General features: G+C 36.3%; 2 protein-coding genes across 2 annotated transcripts; both read left to right on the top strand.

Annotated features, from left to right (window-relative positions):
• Positions 1 to 1,228: 1,228 nt before the first annotated feature.
• On the top strand, positions 1,229 to 2,285 carry LOC132606949 (ylmG homolog protein 1-2, chloroplastic-like). The gene has a single exon (XM_060320675.1). It carries the CDS (start codon positions 1,313 to 1,315, stop codon positions 1,994 to 1,996), a length of 684 nt encoding a protein of 227 aa, XP_060176658.1. The 5' UTR covers positions 1,229 to 1,312; the 3' UTR covers positions 1,997 to 2,285.
• Positions 2,286 to 4,751: 2,466 nt separating this feature from the next.
• On the top strand, positions 4,752 to 17,904 carry LOC132606947 (AUGMIN subunit 3). The gene is made up of 18 exons (XM_060320661.1): positions 4,752 to 5,159; positions 6,888 to 6,924; positions 7,061 to 7,164; positions 7,636 to 7,831; positions 8,849 to 8,915; positions 9,527 to 9,630; positions 12,748 to 12,832; positions 13,013 to 13,067; positions 13,445 to 13,576; positions 13,818 to 13,887; positions 14,173 to 14,230; positions 14,318 to 14,373; positions 14,602 to 14,754; positions 15,400 to 15,511; positions 15,585 to 15,726; positions 16,640 to 16,715; positions 17,196 to 17,291; positions 17,486 to 17,904. The coding sequence occupies exons 1-18, from the start codon at positions 4,984 to 4,986 to the stop codon at positions 17,615 to 17,617; spliced, it is 1,851 nt and encodes a 616-aa protein (XP_060176644.1). The 5' UTR covers positions 4,752 to 4,983; the 3' UTR covers positions 17,618 to 17,904.
• Positions 17,905 to 18,585: the final 681 nt, after the last annotated feature.

Genomic DNA, 18,585 nt, shown 5'->3' with positions numbered 1-18,585 from the left:
CGAACAAAAATAATTACTTAAACTCAAATAATAAAAATATAGTAATTGATTTCAGAATTTAACTATGGTAATGACTTAAATATTGCAATTTAATTTAACTATGGTAATGACTTAAATATTGCAATTTTTGTTTGAAGTTTGAAGTAAAATCTTAATAGATTTTAGATCCTAAATATTAGGATTTCCAACTTAGCATAAAACAAGAAAATATCTGATATACAAATCTTAGTTGATTTAAAAATCCTAATAAATAAAACAATAATTAAAAAACATTTCCGCCCAATGTAGATACTATTCTTGAACGTAAAAAAGGCGAACAATATTTTGCTGAGGTGTTTCGTGCCTCGGACAAATATTGTCGATATCTTGTGTTCTTTGTGAAAATTTTCATATCAATAAATTTCTTACACTAAATGACAAGCTTTATTGTATATTCAACTTATAATAATTAGGGACATGCCAAATTATATATTGCTATAGGTACTCTTTTTTAAAGCATTTACTTTCTGGCAATTCATTACATATAAGGTAAAGCATTAATAAGGTAAATTTCTCATTGCAATTTCAGTAAGGATACTTGTAACGAAGAAATTCTTCCCTTGTTTCATTGATCCTGAATATTCCTTCTTTTTTTTTTTCTTTTTTCTTTCATTTTCTCTTCCTTGTAATTTGTTTCAAATTATATCATAACAATTTCAAAAGCTAGTTTCAATAGTAGACCAATAAAAGGACTCCTACATCTTAAAGAAATTGGAAGTGGGACTAATTTTTATTTCTTTATTTTTTATGTAGTGGGAGGAAAAAGGACTCTTAATCCTAAAAGATACAGAATAAGTACTAAATTTTAGGGATATAATTAAATGTCTATATCTAAATATTAGATTAATAATACAACTATTTTATAGTGTGAAATATATTTTTAAAGGGTAAAAAAGGCGAAAGACATTTCGCTGTGTGCTTTTAACATAATACGAAATGGTCATGCTTATTGAAAAATAGAATGATTTGGGTAACCAAATTGAAAGAGAAGAAAGAATTAGTCCAAAAAATAAATCAAAATTTAAGTGACATTGGAACTTCTGTTACTATAAAATTCCTAATATATCTATTATCATATAACTTCAAATATTCCTGAATGGTAGAAAGTGTTCATAGACAAAAAAAGAAAATTTGGAAATTAATCGACTTTTCTACACTCTTTAATAAATACTAGTTTTCACTAATAAATAAATAGTGCTGGTACCTGCCAAATCTTAGCGGTTCTTTCAAAGAAAGCTTCTGAACCTCAAAAATCAAATTTGAGAAAACTCCAATGGCTTCTCAAACCCTAATTCTCCAAAACCCAAATCTTCCAAGAACTACTATCCTCTCTCATCCTTCAACCCTCATATACTCGAAACCCAGAACTATTTCCTTTTCCTCGCGGCCAAATTCACTCGCAGCTCACATTCTTAAATCCAAGAAATTCACAGTTTCCGCATCATCCTCAACTGTTCTCGAAAACCCATCTGCGAATTTATCCACAAAACCGTCAATTACACCCAACCCCTTAATTACTCGCTCTACGCGCACAATTACAACACTCTTTGCAGTCACGTTAGCTGTCTCGAAATTGGTTTTCAACAAATTGATCTTTAATGGATTGGGACAATCACTGGCTTACACCGCTGGCCCAATGTTTTTTGCGGCCCTTAGGGATCAGCCTACGACAGGAGGTTTAAACACCCCTTTTACTGTAGTTGCGGCTGGAATGGCGAAATGGCTTGATATATATAGCGGGGTTTTGATGGTTCGGGTTTTGCTTAGTTGGTTTCCTAATATACCTTGGGATAGACAGCCATTATCAGCTATTAGGGATCTTTGTGATCCTTATTTGAATCTCTTTAGGAATATAATTCCTCCGATATTTGATACTTTGGATGTGAGTCCACTTTTGGCTTTTGCTGTGTTGGGTACGCTTGGTTCGATTCTTAATAGCAGCAGGGGAGGATACTGAGGCAATTGATATGGAGTAAGGACCAATGATGCTTTTAAAAGATGTTGCTTTTTATGTTGGTCTTTTAATAGGTGTGTTAGAGTTTGAGGGCTCAATGGTATTGTAGTAGTAATGTTGATTTCAGAGATTTTGGTATAACTCAAATGTTGTTTATCTGGATGTATACTTGAATGAATAGCTAGTTGATGTGTTGAGAATATAGGGGCTGTTTGCCACTGATAAATTTTCTATTACACTGGCTTTGTTGAAAACTGATCATGTTCTTGCAATCTGAATTTGTGCATTGTTATGGGGGCTGAAGTTTAAATTACAATATCAGTAAAAATATGCTTTGTGGCAATGTTGTAAGGGTGAGGAGGATGAATAAATTGAAAGCTTTCTTTGAATATTTCAGAGTCTGTGTGTCAAATAGAAATGAACTTGAGACCCATGCTATTTTATATACGACTTTTGAGCTAACATTTGACGAACTCTTCCAATTTCAACATACGTGATCTTATTATAGCTTCTTTGTAATGCCTTGTGTTTTCAGTTTTCGAACTGAGATTGCTATAGGGTGGAATAGATATCTATCGGTAAAATAGAACAGTATATAGAATGCATGAGAGAAGTTAGGCTTATTCTATGCCCCTTTGTTTTTTCGTAAGCCAATTGGATCTTTTTTTGTTATTGATCGGGGGCATTATTGTAGTCCTATTTGCAACGATTTAGCACATAACATTCCCTGACATTGGGTTGTCTTGATTGGAGAGTTGACACAGATAGCGTCATAGTAACCAAAGCATGGTTACCATGAGTCATGTTGATTGTGTGAGAGTGACTTTCTTTCTGTTATTGCTCTTTGATGCGCTATTCACTTTCAAGTCTGCCATTATTATGGTTAATGCCCTATATTCCACTCAGTTATCTTGCTAGACGGTGACACATATATTTGCAGTACGTATGATTTTTGGAAAATGTAATTAGCAATCCTTACAGAGCTTCCTTGAATCTTTACTTGAGCCGAGGGTCTATCAAAAACTTCTCTGCCTTCACAAGGTAGGGGTAAGACTACGTACACACCACCCTAGACCCCACTTGTGGGATTAAACTGGGTATGTTGCTGTGGTTGTACAGAGCTTCCTTGAGTCAAATGTTTTCACTTTTCATCATCCAAGACTTCTGGATTCTCGCATGTGGATTGTCACATGTGCTTATGTTCTCAAAATGTTGATGGTTTATTGTCTTGTTGATGAGGTATATTTGTGGCGAGGATTCAACTTATCTAAGTTGAAATTGCAAAAGTTTTTTTTTTTCTATTATCAGTGTATTTTTTGCCGGTTGTGATATATGTAGTTTATCATCCTTTGCATATTACCAATCTAAGCTTGCTATATAAACTTGTAAATGGCCTTTTAAGTGTCGTTTATTACATTGTCAGTGCATGAAAGTTAAACTCTAGTGGCAATACGTAATTGTGCCTTAGTGATGACTATTGGGAGGATCACAAAGGAAAACCATTAAGAGTTGGAAAACAACCTTGTAAAATGTCAGATATAGCCATTGCCTCTTCAGTGGCACAACCTTACGCTGTATGAGAATCTCAAGTGATGCAGTGATGGTTATTTTGAGCATTCCAGTAATGTTGTACCCCTATAAATTATGCCTTGGTGGACTTGACGTACTACTGCATGTTTATAGGCACAGAAAACATGCTCTTAGACAGCTGGTGATGATTTTCAACGCCTAAACAGATCCATGGGAGTATTCTAAAGAATTTTAACTCTACTTGTTTCTCGACTGTATTTTGCTACCTTCTGGCATTGCCTTTTGCAGAGAATGTTTCACTAACAAAGGTTGCTTGGGATTGTAAATGAGCCGCACTGCAAAACTGGGTCCATAGTTATGGTGCTGAGTCATTCATTAATTTGAAGTGATCATGAAGCGAGGACGACCACGAGATGTTAGATTCAAATTCTAATGGAGACAAAATATATTTTCTTTCAATTTGCCCAAGGCTTGATGAACAAAGTTACCGGTAATTGTGCTTGTGGGTAGCAGTTATTGGACGAAATGGGTCGAGGTGCGGGGAAGCTGGCCATGAGAGTCATTAAAGAAATTGATGTAGCATTTTGGTATGCATACCTTGAAAACATTAGTAATGTTTGATAGTTACAACAATGTCTGTAAGATTGCCCGTTCATGCTGGTAGTTGCTCTAAAGACGACGTTCAATTGATAATTTGCACCTTATAAGCAATGAAGTGGGAAGAGAATCATAAGGTTTTCAGGTTCAAATTCTAGCAGAAGCAAAAACACATCATCTAATAACAAACTACGGAATACTTTTTATCTAATAAGACATCTATGGTATCTTATTTTGTAAGTTAACCCCACATACGCTGGTGGAGGTAGCACAGGGAGTGAGAAACTATTTTTAACTTAAAGTGAAAAGAAATACTTACTATTAGACAATTTTCTTTTTTCACCCAATCAATATAATAACATCTACGGCCTTTTTAAATGCGAAACTAATTAAACAAACATGCAAGTAAAATATAAATAGAACTAAAATCAAAATACAAATGTTGGAAAATAAAATAAAATAAAATTGGAGTAGCAACGTAATTAGTGTAACTTTCACTTAAGTATAGAGTTACAAATTTTTAAAAACACATCATACTTTATCATCCTCATCTGTGATCTAGCCACGGATCTACTCCAAAAAATAAAGATATAAAAAATGGAAATCTTTTTTTTTATTCAGTATAATTATGAAATCAAAATACTATAACAATTAACAAGAAGAAGAAGAGGGAAAAAGAAAACAAATAAAATTTGAAGCATCATATCAAATCGAAAAATATTCCGGCACCAGTTAACAGATAGTGTGACTATAATATTCAAATTTCTCTCGTAAGCGAAAACTCTCCCAAATTAGGTCAGTGCCGGCACCAAACGGCAGCTCTCGGCCGTCCGATCTGAATATCTACACAGCAACAGTTCAGTATGAGCGGTGCGCGATTATGCGCATTGCTAGGGGAATTAGGATATGAAGGTCACCAATCACTTGATCCTGATAGTTTCGAATGGCCTTTCCAATACGACGATGCTCGACCTGTACTCGATTGGCTTTGCTCTAGTCTTCGTCCTTCTAATGTCCTTTCCCCTTCCCAAGTCACACAGTGAAGTCTCTCTTCCTACATTCTATAAAATATTGCTTTTGTTTCCGTGTATAATTTTATCTAAGCGTCTACATTTTGTGATAAATTGAAATTTAGAATTCAATCTATTTGCGGATCGGAAGCTGTACTAAGTATCAAGCTTCTAGTTAAATCTGCTTTTTGTTATCTCTTTACTCTCTCTGTGTGTGTGTCTATTTCAAAGTTACTACACAATGTCATTTTAACTACTTGATTGCTTCGGTTATTTGTATAATATTTTTTTGTAAAATGAACGTCTCTCTTTCAAATTCTTTTTCTCTTCCTACATGTTACATAATTCCTTTGGTTTGCGTGTTTAATTTTTATCTAAGTGTCGAAATTGAGATAAAATGAAATTTAGAGTTCATTATATTTGCCGTTTATTATCTGTTTTTTTTTTGTTTTTTGTGTGTGTGTGTGTTTTCATTCTAAAGTTAGCCACACAATGAAGTTTCTCTTTCAATTTCTTTTTTCTCTTCCTACATTCTACATAATTGCAGTAGTTGTGTGTATAATTTCTACACGTCGAAATTTGAGATAAAATGCAATTTAGAATTCAATTTTTTTGTGGATCGGAAGCTGTACTAATTATCAAGCTTGTAATTTAACTTCTCGTTTACTATCTGTTTATTGTGTTTATCATTTTAGAGTTACTAGCTACATGATTGCTTCAGTTGTGTGTATAATTTTGTGTAAATTGAACTTCTCAAGAGATAAAAGGGAATTTACAATTCTATTTATTAGTATATAGGATTCATCGGTAGCTGTACTAACTGCCGACCTTCTTGTTAAATTAGTTGTATATTTATCAGTTTATTGAGTTTTTCTAATTTGCAAAGTTACTAAGCAGTCCCATTTTGGCGTCTTTTGTTTAATATCTTACACAGTTTGATTTAGTTGTGTGTACAATTTAAATCTAAATGTCGGAAAACGTCTAGAAATTCTATCTAGTAGGAGGTCGGAAGCTGTACTAAGTAGCAACCTTGCAGTCAAATTCGTTTTATATTTAATATTTCTTTCATAGTTACTAAGCAATGTCATTTCAACGTCTTTGACATCATTAATGGGGATGATAACGTAATTGTGATTAGTTATGCTTTGGCTTTACTCCTGAATGAATAGGTGAATATTTGCAAGATTCAATCTTGTGCCGTGGACTTCCCTTCTCTCCTTTTTTTCTTTAGAAATATATTTTGGCTTGGATATTGGCAATAGAAGTTTAGAATATGTTGGCTAGTGTTAATTGATGAGTTTAAAGTTCAATGAGTATACTGTATACGCAATGATAATTGTGAGTTTTCTACTGAAAGGTATTTTCAAGTTTCATTATATCTTGAGCTTTCTTAGGATTGAGGCGTGATTGTAGTAGTTGTTGCATTGTCTCTTGAGCTTTTCTACTGATTGTCTTTTGTTCACGAAGTGCTGTATGTGTTTATTAGTTATTAATATCTTTTAATTTAGAAAAGAAGTAAATTTGTTCAATATGACTCTATCTTCGATCTCAATCATTGAATACGAAGTGTTTCAGCTGCTTGAAATGACATCTCTGGACAACATAGGTACTTATAGAATTCATGTTGACATTACTCTATTAGACGCTGTTCCTATCCTTCTATTCATTTTATTTTCTTGCATTCGTCAGAATTCCCTACTTTTATAGACGGAACACATTATTCATCCTTCTATTTATTGTCCTCTCTTGTAACCTAGGTACGAGCATCTTTTACATGAAGAGAAGCTGTTGGAGGTAGGCTGTCATGCCTTCACACACCCTCAACTTCATATTTGATAGAATTTGAAGATGTTTGCTATCATGTCCTTTCTTTATTCCTTCTTGCCACTATGTGTATACATACACACTCATTTGTGCAATGACTTCACAGGGAGAAGATCTAGACTTTGCTTATGACAGCATTTCAGCCTTCTCAACAAGGAGAGAAAACCAAGAAGCAGTTTTTGGAAGCGAAGAAGGATTGAAGGATATACGGTGATGGCAATTGTCTCTTAGATCTGCTGTTCTTTATTGCTAAACCTTTACTATTCTATCCTCGAAGTTTGAGTGCATATAAATGCTCCAATTATATTGTTGAGTTAATTCTAGTTTCTGAACGATTCACATTCACATTGTGGCCTATCTGTACTCTTAAATGTATCACTGCTCCAGCATTGTATTTACTCATGATGTGACAGTAAGTTATACAGTTAAAGAAATTAGTCAAACATGCTTTTCATCTCATCTTTGCTTTTTTTTTTGTTGTCTGATTCTCTTTTACTATTTTTTGAGCCTATCAGTCCTGGTACACTATTAGAAATCTCTCAGATTGTGGGTGTTAGCAGACCCCTCAGATGATTCTGTTTATGCTTCATCTTTGCTCATTTCAAATGAATAGGTTTCAGAGTATTTTGTTTTACGTTTGCTCTGTTTTTCTCTGATATTGATGGTTTGCTTAATCATCAGTGATGCAACTTTAGCATTAAAAGCGGAAGAATTGGAGTTGCAGAAACAGCTGAGACGATTGCAGTCTCAATATGATATGCTCACTGGGCAGGCTTCTTCATTGATTCAGGGAAGAAGGGCTCGAGTTGCAGCTACTTCTGTCCTTAACGGACAGCAGGCCACCATAGATGATAGCCTTTCTGCAAGGAATTTAGAGGTATACCAGTTAGTTGCAAGTTATTTTATCATTTGCATAGTTGAAATGCAATCTATACAATGAATATCATCTCCTATTATGGCTGCATATGTAAGGTTGTTATTGATGGTAAAATCAGTTAATGTGAGGATATGTTAAAGACAGTGCTGCCTGGTGATATGTAGGCAGGTTCAAAGTAAACTCTTCCTTTGCTTTACCTGCAACACAACCAAACACAGGTTAAATGCTATTTTGACGGCTGACAACTTGAAAGAGGATGAGAACAATATTAATTCTTGGCTGCTGAAGTGGCAGATCGAAAATGTTAATCTGACAACTGATTTGTGGTTTTCATTTTCACTTTTGTATCCGTGACTATTTATTTACGATGTTAAAACTCCTGAGGCAGATTAAACATAAGGGACTTAGGTGAGAGATAGAAGCAAACATGGAATGTAGCACCTTTAAGTGTTTTACAAGTGTGCGCTTTTGAAACAACTAAATTCTTAGCTCCTCTATTTCTTATTTAAGCTCATCTTTTCATCATATCTTAAAGTATTGACTTATAAGCTGTGCTATGTTTATGGTCATAATCATCAAAATTTGTATTTTGCATCAGTGGAGTTGCCTTTAGGAATTCATTATGTTGCACTATTTTCCATTTTTGTAACGTATGTCACTTTAAATGTCTGCTTTTGCCTATATTTTTCACTATTTCCATTTTTGTAATGTTAGCACATTAAATATGTCTGCTTCAGATTGGCCCTTTACATATTAGCCGACCTGTTGTCGGTTTATTCTTTGGGCTGGTGTTGGCAGCAGGCATGTTATGTAGCTTGCTGCCCACAGCCCCCTAACCATATCTTTAGCAAATGTCTCCACTAAAGAAGCTTGCTGCCCACAGACCACTCTCTATATATCTTGTCTCTATAATTTTCGTTTGCCAGTGAACATATATCTACTCCCGTGGGGAAATGTGCACATAATGATAGTATGTTATAATTTTATATGGTTCCTAAAATGCTTCACTATACATAGATGAATGCAGTTCTTGGAAGGATGGCTTCTACTGCGCAAGAGTTGGCACACTATCATTCAGGGGATGGTACAAATTTTCACTTATGACTGTTCAGAGAATTTGTGTTATTGATTAAAGGGTTTATGTGGTGTACAAAGATTCCTATTACCTTGGCTTTGAATGTCACTCCTTGAGATCTTTTGTAAATTCTAATGCTTAAAATGTAATGACTACCCAGCTTCTCCAAAAAAGATGGGACTATGCCTTTTCAAGAAGAGTGCTACTGGTTACTGCTTATTTTTTTTTTTCAAATGACGTGTTTGAGCACATATCTTGTGTATAGTCTGTAAATATGCTGCATATTTACATTAGACTAGTGTAACAGTCTATTGCTTAGCTCACTTGGATGTCGAGGTTCCAACTTGATTAAGAATAGCAGGTCAAACGAGAATCTGAATTTAGCAAATTCTGCTTCCCTTTCTGTGTTATACTCCGTGAGCTATGATTCATCTTTGATTAGAAGGTAATTGGGCCCAAGACCTAAAAAGTTATTTGGATTTCCTTATACAATCCATGTGGGACAATTAGTAACTCAACATATTTAAAATGAGGGAGTTAAGAATCTATTTTGAACTCTATATCTATCTTTTTACTATTGTGACTATCTCTTTGATATTCCAAATTCTTTTGTATTGTAGAAGATGGAATATACCTTTCTTACTCGGACTTCCATGCATATCTGCTGGTGGATGCATCTTGTGTAAAGGAGTTAAATCAGTGGTTTACCAAGCATCTAGATACAGTACGTTTGGAACATTATTTTTTAACTTGGTTCTTTCCCTTGTGAGCATTTTTATCTTCTTAACCCTGGGACATCATGGTACCATAATATATTACAAGATGTTTCGCAAAGTGTTTCTAGCTCCAAACCAAATAATGTCACGTATATTTGGAGACTCATCAAACCTTAGACATAGGACTTGGGTTATGGTAGCAACATAAAAGGAAAAGCTTGCACACAATTTTGATATAATGCGTAACTGTGAACTGATATTGCTTAGTGTTGATCCATGAATACTTGTTACTTTTACCTGTTCATTAATCCATGAATTCTTTTAGGCCTGACTTTCATAACACCAAAAAAGTCGTCGTAATCTGATCATGGAAATGTTAACCTCTAAAGTATCACTTCCTTCCTTGGAACTTCTCTTATTTTTAAATAGAATTCTTAAACGAGCCAATAAATGATCTTGTTTTGAGTTATATATTTAGAGCCCGTTTGGATGGGCTTATGGCTTTTGACTTATAAGCCAAAAGCCATAAGTTAGAAATTGTAGCTTATGGCTTTTGACTTATTTTTCTCATTTTGGCTTAAAAGCAAGTTCTTAAAAGATTTTTTTTATTTTATCCAAACACTACAAAAGTGCTTAAAAACACCTAAAATAAGCCAATCCAAACAAGCTCTTAATGTTGAGCTTATTGTCTTCAGCTCTACTAATATTGGAAGGCTTACTGTGGGACTTGTGTTTCTTTCTGTATACTACATGATAACAAACAACAACATACCCAGTATATTCCCACATGGCGGGGTCTGGGGAGGGTAGAGTGTACGCAGACCTTACCCCTACCTTGGGAGGTAGCAAGCTATATGAGAGATCTAAAAAAATAAGCGAGTGCACAAAGATAATAAATACTCCTAATACGAAAAAGAAATCCTTGCGGCCCCCTACTAGCTCTCTACCCTGATACTCGACCTCCACACGCTCCTATCACCAGTCATGTCCTCGGTAAGCTGAAGTAGCGCCATATCTTGCTAAATCACCTCTCCCCAGGCCTTCTCTGGTTTACCCCTCCCTTTCTTCGGGCCCACCACTGCCAGCCTTTCACACCTCCTCACTGGCGCATTAACGCATCTCCGCTGCACATGGCCGAACCATCTCAACCTCCCTTCACGCATCTTTTCTCCACACCCACCTTGTCCCGAATCACTTTATTTTGAATCCTATCTCTCCTGGTATGCTCGCATATCCATCTCAGCATCCTCATCTCTGCTACCTTCATTTTCTGGACATGAGCTTTCTTAACTGGTTAACATTCTGTCCCATACAACATAGTCGGTCTAACCATCACTTAGAACTTTTCCTTTAGTATAGGCAGCACCTTCTTATCGCACAACACCCCCTATGGGAGCTTGCATTTCATTCATACCGCTCCAATACGATGTGTGACATTGTCATCAATCTCACCATTCCCTTGGATGATCGATCCCAGGTACTTGAAACTTTTTTTCTTCGGGGTAACCTGAGTATCTAGCTGCACGTCATCGTCCTCTACCTGAATCACATCACTGAACTTGCATTCTAAGTACTCTGTCTAAGTCCTGCTATACTTGAAACCTTTCGATTCCAGGGTTTGTCTCCAAACCTCCAGTCTCGCGTTAACACCGCTCCGCGACTCTTCAATAAGCACAATGTCATCTGCAAACAACATGCACCACGACACCTCTCCTTGAATGTGGCGCGTCAGTGCGTCCATCGCCAAAGCAAACAAAACAGGCTAAGAGCGGACCCCTGATCCAGGGCCATTGTGACTGGAAGTGTTCTGAGTCACCTCCAACCGTCCTCACCCGGGTCTTGGCTCCATCATACATGTCTTTAATCGCTCTAATGTAAGCTACAGGAACACCTCTAGCTTCTAGACATCTCCATAGCACCTCCCTTAGGACTTTGTCGTAAGCCTTTTTTAGGTCAACAAACACCATGTGCAAGTCTTTCGTCTTATCCCTATACTGCTCAGCAACCTCCTCGCAAGGTGAATGGCTTCTGTAGTCGGACGCCTCGGCATGAATCCGAACTGGTTCTCCGAAATATACACTATCTTCCTCATCCTCGCTTCCACCACTCTCTCCCAAACTTTCATCATATGGCTCAACAGCTCGATACCCCTATAGTTATTGCAGTTCTGGATATCCCCCTTGTTCTTGTACAACGGGATCATAGTGCTCCATCTCCACTCTTCAGGCATCTTCGATGCCCTAAAAATAACATTCAACAACCGCGTAAGCCACTCCAAGCCTCCCCTGCCCGCATTCTTCCAAATTCTACCGGGATTTCATCTGGCCCGGTCGCTCTTTCCCTGCTCATCTTACGCATAACCCCCTCAACCTCTTCAACCTTGACCCGCCTGCAGGCTGCAGTATCCAAAATCGCTGCGGCTCTTTGAGAGCTCCATTTGCCTAATCCGATGTTCCGGTCCCCCTCTTCGTTCAAGAGTTTATGAAGGTAAATCTGCCATCTTCGTCTAATATGGGCATCTTCCACCAAAACTTCGCCTCCCTCATCTTTGATATACTTCACTGGATCCAGGTCCCGAGCCTTCCTCTCCCTCGCTTTGGCTAGCCTGTATAATACATGATCTGCAATCTTATTTTAGATGCTGAATTTTATAGTGGCTATGCATATGCAATACCGTCAATGAATTGCGCTTAGGATGACCAGACTGTACCCTCTGCCAACCTTGAAAATGTCCCTTTGCCGGGCCAAAGCCCTAACCCGTACCATATAATCTGCTCTTCTAGATTATCTAGGATCTTAGTGACTCAATTTTTGTGCTTTTATGGTACGACTTGATTTTAGGGTCCAGCTGATTGGTTGTTGAGGATGCTAGGTCGAGTGTTTGCCTAAATGACATATTGAATGTTTTACTTTGGGTTCTCAACTTTTTGCATACGTAGTGATTATCTCATTTGGTGGGGTTTGCCTTAGGAAGGCCAGTCTCGTGTCATCCAGCCAACTATTACAATGTTCGTTTGTGTAGCTGAAAACTTTGGCCCTTTCCATCTGATCTGCTGCTCTTTCCAGATCTATTTTATAGGATTTCAGTGACTTGACTTTGCTATTATTGGTTTATTGTGGTTTAGGGTCCTTACAGATTAGTTGCAGAGGAGGGAAAGTCAAAATGTTCATGGGTTAGCCTCAATGACATATCAAACGTTTTACTACGAGGTATTTACATTTGGACACCTCCTTTCACATTAGGCTTTTCTGCAAGTTGAGCACACGTTTGTTTGGATTTGCTCATGTACTTATTGATTGAGATTTCTTCTCCTAAGAATTTGGAGAATTTGTGGCTATTTTGTGTGGTTGTTAGGTTGATTCTGAAATATGTTTCATTTGACATGACAGATTTGGAAAAGTCACACCACCAGCGTGTTTCTGAGTTGCAACGCCTTCGCTCCATGTATGCACTATTTCTTTTGCTTTAACCTAAGGAAAGTGTGTTTTAGATTGGATGTGCAAAGATGTCTTTCATGGCCAATATATATAGGAGTTTGCTTTCTGTTTCAATGTTTCTTAACTTTTTATATTACGTCTTTCCTATTGAATGTCTTGGCTTTTATTGGGATGTATCACGGCCATCTATATAATTTGTATATAACATCAGAAGTTCAAGAGATTTTACTTTTGTGGTTCCTATAGTATGGAAATATAGAAAATTAGCATGAGTTTAAACTACTTGGAAGTACTTCCCCTGTATGTCAATCGGGGATCATCGCTGAGGCCTTCAAGAAAAAAATTGTCAACCCAGCTTCATGGTTGCCTTTTTTTGTGTGACAGATTTGGTCCAAGTGAGAGGCAATGGATAGAAGCTCAAGTTGAGAATGCTAAGCAACAAGCAATTCTTACTGCCCTTAAGGGTCAACTGACATCAGACGAGGCTCACATTCATCTGGACCTTCATTCTCTTCGGTAGCTCTCATTTATCTGGACCTTCATCCCCAAATAGTTTTTATTTTGAGATATTGAGGAATGTATTTATCTACAACCTGTTGGTAAACTTTGTAGCTGTTGGTATCTCTTTATTCAATGATACTCTGCCTTTTAGTAAATATAGTAGAGTTCTGAAAATGGACGTCCTAATTTCTTTCCTCTGTATGCTGTATCCTTGCTTGCGTACTACCTTATCATAAAATTTATTATCTCTTTGCAGGAGAAAACATGCTGAACTAGTTGGAGAAATTTCTATTTTGTATCGCAAAGAAGAGAAGTTATTATCAGAGGTTTGTTCTAGCACTCATGTATTATCTTTTCTGGTCATATTCCAGCTATTTATTACTTAAACTTATATAGTCATGACACAAGAGAAGTTGTCAGTTAGCACCCTAAGAGAGAGAGTATAGAGTTATCAGATTGTTGATTAGGTGATGCTTCAATATCAGCTCATGTGATCGATACATAATGAACAACATATTTACATTTCATGACAACTTCTTCAAGAGTTCCTTGATGCCTTTAGCTTTTAATGTTATAGTTGAACATATTACCTACTGCAAATCTTCTTTCAGACTATTCCTGATCTTTGTTGGGAGCTGGCTCAGCTACAAGACACATACATCTTGGAAGGTAATAATATTATCATCTGACCTGTGATCTTAAAATTTTAATAGCATATATTTTTCTGATGAATGCTATTTCTTCTGGAATATGTAGGAGACTATGATCTAAAAGTCATGCGCCAAGAATTCTACATTAACCGGCAAAAAGCGGTATGTGTAAGACAGGGTGATGTGTTTCCTATACAGTTATTTTCTTTATTTCTTCTACTATCAACCATCATAAGGAGCAAATATTAAAGGCCCGCTTTTGCTAATTTGGCATGTAACAATTCTAATACCATGTCGTTCTTGGTTCCATTGTTAGCTACCTCTGGCAATCTAACTTAGTTTGATGCTTAGAAATTCTTATAATTCTTACTTAATTATGTTCCTTTGCAGTTTATAAATCATTTAATTAATCACGTTGCAAGGCATCAGTTTCTGAAAGTAGCATGTCAGTTGGAAAAGAAGACCATGCTTGGGGCATTTTCATTGCTTAAAGTTATTGAGTCTGAGCTGCATGGATACCTGTCAGCAACAAAAGGCAGAGTGGTATGTATATCCGTAGAATGATTCATGTCACAAGACTGGAATTAAACTTGATGAACCTTCACCAGTTTGATTTTGTTTTTGTTCTTCCCTTCTCCCACTTTTTAAGCCTTATTCAACTTTCAATACCTAACGTCCCTAGCTTTCCAAATGTCGTTTTTACTTTCATAAATTGAAAGATAAAAAGGGATGAAGCTGGAATTTTTGATATAAAATTTTCTTTACAACAAAAATGGCATGTTTTTGTGGAACTTAGAATCTGAACTTTATGGAACAGTAGCTGAATAGAGTTGAATGGATACAAACTAATTTGGGGTTGAGGGTTTCCATTAATTGGTTGATTGAAGTACTTGATTTTTAATGAGAACCTTGGAATGGTGAGGTGGTTTTTACTGGTTGATGCGTGTTTAAGAGGGCAATGTAGGACGCCAATTGAAATATTGGCACAGGATGGTTATACCTTTGATGCCTCTTAAAAGAAAATTTCCATCTTTAATTGGGAAGTAGGTGTAAGGTCTGCGTACATCTTACCGTCCCCAGACCCCACTAGTGGGACTACACTGGGTATGTTGTTGTTAATTGGGACATAGGAGTACAATATTCATCTTTGCTTTATTAGTTGTCCTCTCATGCAACATTTTTTTTTAGGGTCGATGCATGTCACTGATTCAAGCTGCATCTGATGTTCAAGAACAAGGAGCGGTGGATGATCGCGATACATTTCTTCATGGCATCAGGGATCTTTTAAGTTTATATTCAAGTAATGGATCTGGACATGGAAATATTACTTCACCATTTTTTGGGTTATTATTCATACTAATTCAATTCTTCAGATACCCAAGCTGGTCCATCAACATATGTATCGGCACCGGGCATTGTTCAACAGATATCAAGCCTTCGTTCAGATCTGATGTCTTTACAATATGACCTTGAACATACCCTTCCTCAGGATAGAGATCAATGTCTAAATAAACTGTAAGTTCTCAATTCTGCCAAATTATACCAGTCTCTATAACTCCTCTCCGGTATTCTGACCAAATATTAATTGTACTGCGGACATCTTTGAAACATTAGAACAAGATTTAGTGCACAATACGCTCTTACATGGTCCTATATAGCACTGCCAACGCAATGGTACATCCACATTTTTAAATTGTTTTTTATCCTAAAAGAACACCAAATTATTGCCATGTGTAGTCCTGATGAATCAGTGCTGAGAGGGAAAAAGAAATCCGTCAAATACCAGTTCTGTCTGCCTATTGATCTGTTTCTATCTCATTATAACGTATAAGGTATGCATGGTACACACGCTTGCAAAATTGTCAGGTTGTGTAGTGTCTCTCTCTGTTTTTCCTGAAGTGGTCAGACATGTCTTCATATACAAGTAATGACTTGCTGGAACTTCAAGGACCTGCAACTAGGATCTAGTCAAGATATTTGAGTTTCCTAGGATGTAGTTATGAAGTTTCTTGAAAGATCCGTGAGGTTGTGTTTGTAGTAATTGTTCATCGGAAGACTGGAGTTTTGGACCTGATATCTTTAAGAAGTCCGTTGAAATCTTCTGGGCTGGTTATATAATGGAATCTCTGAAAATGTTACTTTAAGGTCACCATGTAGCAAGGGTGGCTAAGAATCATTCGGTTTTGCATAAACCATATTTCTTTTACCGTTGTAGGGTTCAATTGATGCTTGAACCTATCAGCTCTTGATAATATGTCAAAGAAGTTATTACATTATCTAAATTCAATGAGTTGCTTATACAATCTGCATAGACTTCTACACTGACATATTGGCATTTCTATAATTTAGTCAAATACTAATGGTGATTAGAGATAGAAACGTGTCATGGCGTGAAACCATCTTATATCTTTCTTACGTCATATATTAGGTGCACGCTTCTTCAAAGTTTGCAGCAGCTATTATTCGCTTCATCAACAACTGCTCAACCAATTTTAACTCCTCAGGTAGATTTTTTGCTTTGTGTAAATATGGCTTCTCTCTCTCCTTTCCCCCCTCTTTCTGTTTGCTCAAAGACTGCTTAACTAATCACTGCATCCAAATTGGAACTTTAGATTCTTCTACTTGGAGGTAATAGGAGTATCTATTTACTTAATGGAGTTTTTTCCCTCTGCTTTTCCATAATATGCGGGTCATAATTGAGCGCCCCTTTTTTTTTTTCGTAGACTCTGATATACCACTATCTTTTGCTTATTGAGAAAAAAAAATGTTCTTGATTGCATAGCTTACCGCACTCATATAGGACTGTTCTCCACCATAACTCCTACTTTGCAATATGTTAGGTGGGTCTGAAATTAGACTTATAATAATGGTCTTTTTTGGTGCATAACTTTTAGATGGTTACTCGCTCTGCACTTCAGTCCCTTTTTCTGTTCAATCTTGAAGATTTTAACTCTTACTTCTCATTTATGTCCTTCCCTCTATAGACACTAATGAAGCAGCTAGCAACATTGGAAGACTACAATAAAAACCTATCTCGTGCCATTGAAGACGTGACCAGTGAGCATCTGAAGAAGAATGAGGTAAGCTTTCAGCTCGAGTCTTCTTATTTCCGTCTCCAAATAAACACCATCACTAATTTCCGGTGCTGTTTCATTTCTCAGATGGTTCCTGTTGTAATTGATATTGTTTAAGAAAAAGCACGTCATCACTCTTTTTTATGCTTTATATTTCTGGAAGATGGAAACTGATACTTGATATCCACATCATAAAACAGATTTACAGACATCAAAAAGCGGAGAAGACTATCGAGAGGCGAGTTTTTGTTGACTTCTTCTGCTATCCTGAGCGCTTAAGAAACAAGGTCATGGAACTTGCAGCAAGTGTTGGGGCTTTGCAATCATCATAGTTGCTCCTCTTTGTATATTGTCCTTTGTACGTAGTCATTGTTTCTTCATTTCCTTGAGTCAGCTGATGGAATTTCTGGTGTAATGTATGTAGCCTTGTTTCTTCTTTCCTGCCTTCAGTTCAATATTTTTCAGCATGTGATGGGACTTTTGGATCCCAGCCTCATGATTCACATGGTACAATTACTAAACACGTACCCTGCACTAGTTATCTTGTATGCATGTCATGAAAGTGTGTTCCAAAGATATTAGAAGGAATATCAACATTCAGTGGTAAATTTGAGAAAAAGACTCGGTATATTAAATTATTAGTAAATGTAGTTGTGGAAGACAAACAAAAATACGGTCATATGCTTAATATATTAATTATCCTACGTCCTTGAAGTGAAATCCCCGTTCTCATGTTACGTGGTGTTGATATTGTTGTGGAATTATATGGGTGCATTATCCACCGTTTGCGACAAAATTCTTGGAAGCCATTTAGATCTATTAACTCCTTCATGTCTTTTAAATTAATAGTAACCAATAAGCTAAGATAAGCACAAAACATAATATCCATCCCAAAGTTTAGGCGTGTAACTAAGGGTCCGTTTGGCCATAAATACCAAAAAAAAATTCACTTTTTTTGGAATTTTTAAGTTGGAGTTGGAGTTGTGTTTGGCCATAGTTTTTAAAATTGTAGTTTTTGGTGAAATGTAGTGTAAAAAAGTGAAAAAAGTTAGAAATTTTTTGAAAAACAAGTTTTTCTTGTTTTTAGTATTCCGGAATATAACTTCGGAAAAAAGTGAATAATTTTTATGGCCAAACGCTAAAAGTAAAAAAAGTGAAAAAAAAATTCGGAAAAAAGTGAATAATTTTTATGGCCAAACGCCCACTAAGTTATTCACTTTTTTCACTTTATGGTGTTTGGCTATAAAAATTTCAAATTGTATTTAGAATTTGGAAACAATCAAAACCTTGTTTTTCACTT

Source organism: Lycium barbarum, chromosome 1 (assembly GCF_019175385.1).
Source record: "Lycium barbarum isolate Lr01 chromosome 1, ASM1917538v2, whole genome shotgun sequence".
Taxonomy (NCBI): Eukaryota; Viridiplantae; Streptophyta; class Magnoliopsida; order Solanales; family Solanaceae; genus Lycium; species Lycium barbarum.
Note: the sequence above shows the minus strand (reverse complement) of the source record. Positions and strands in the feature narration are given on the sequence as shown.

Bases quoted from the DNA above. Each gene is read 5' to 3' on its own strand.
- LOC132606947 (XM_060320661.1), top strand. From the start codon at position 4,984: ATGAGCGGTGCGCGATTATGCGCATTGCTAGGGGAATTAGGATATGAA. The intron at 8,916-9,526 runs GTACAAATTTTC...TTTGTATTGTAG, and splicing joins ACACTATCATTCAGGGGATG to AAGATGGAATATACCTTTCT. The intron at 9,631-12,747 runs GTACGTTTGGAA...ATTGTGGTTTAG, and splicing joins TTACCAAGCATCTAGATACA to GGTCCTTACAGATTAGTTGC.
- LOC132606949 (XM_060320675.1), top strand. From the start codon at position 1,313: ATGGCTTCTCAAACCCTAATTCTCCAAAACCCAAATCTTCCAAGAACT.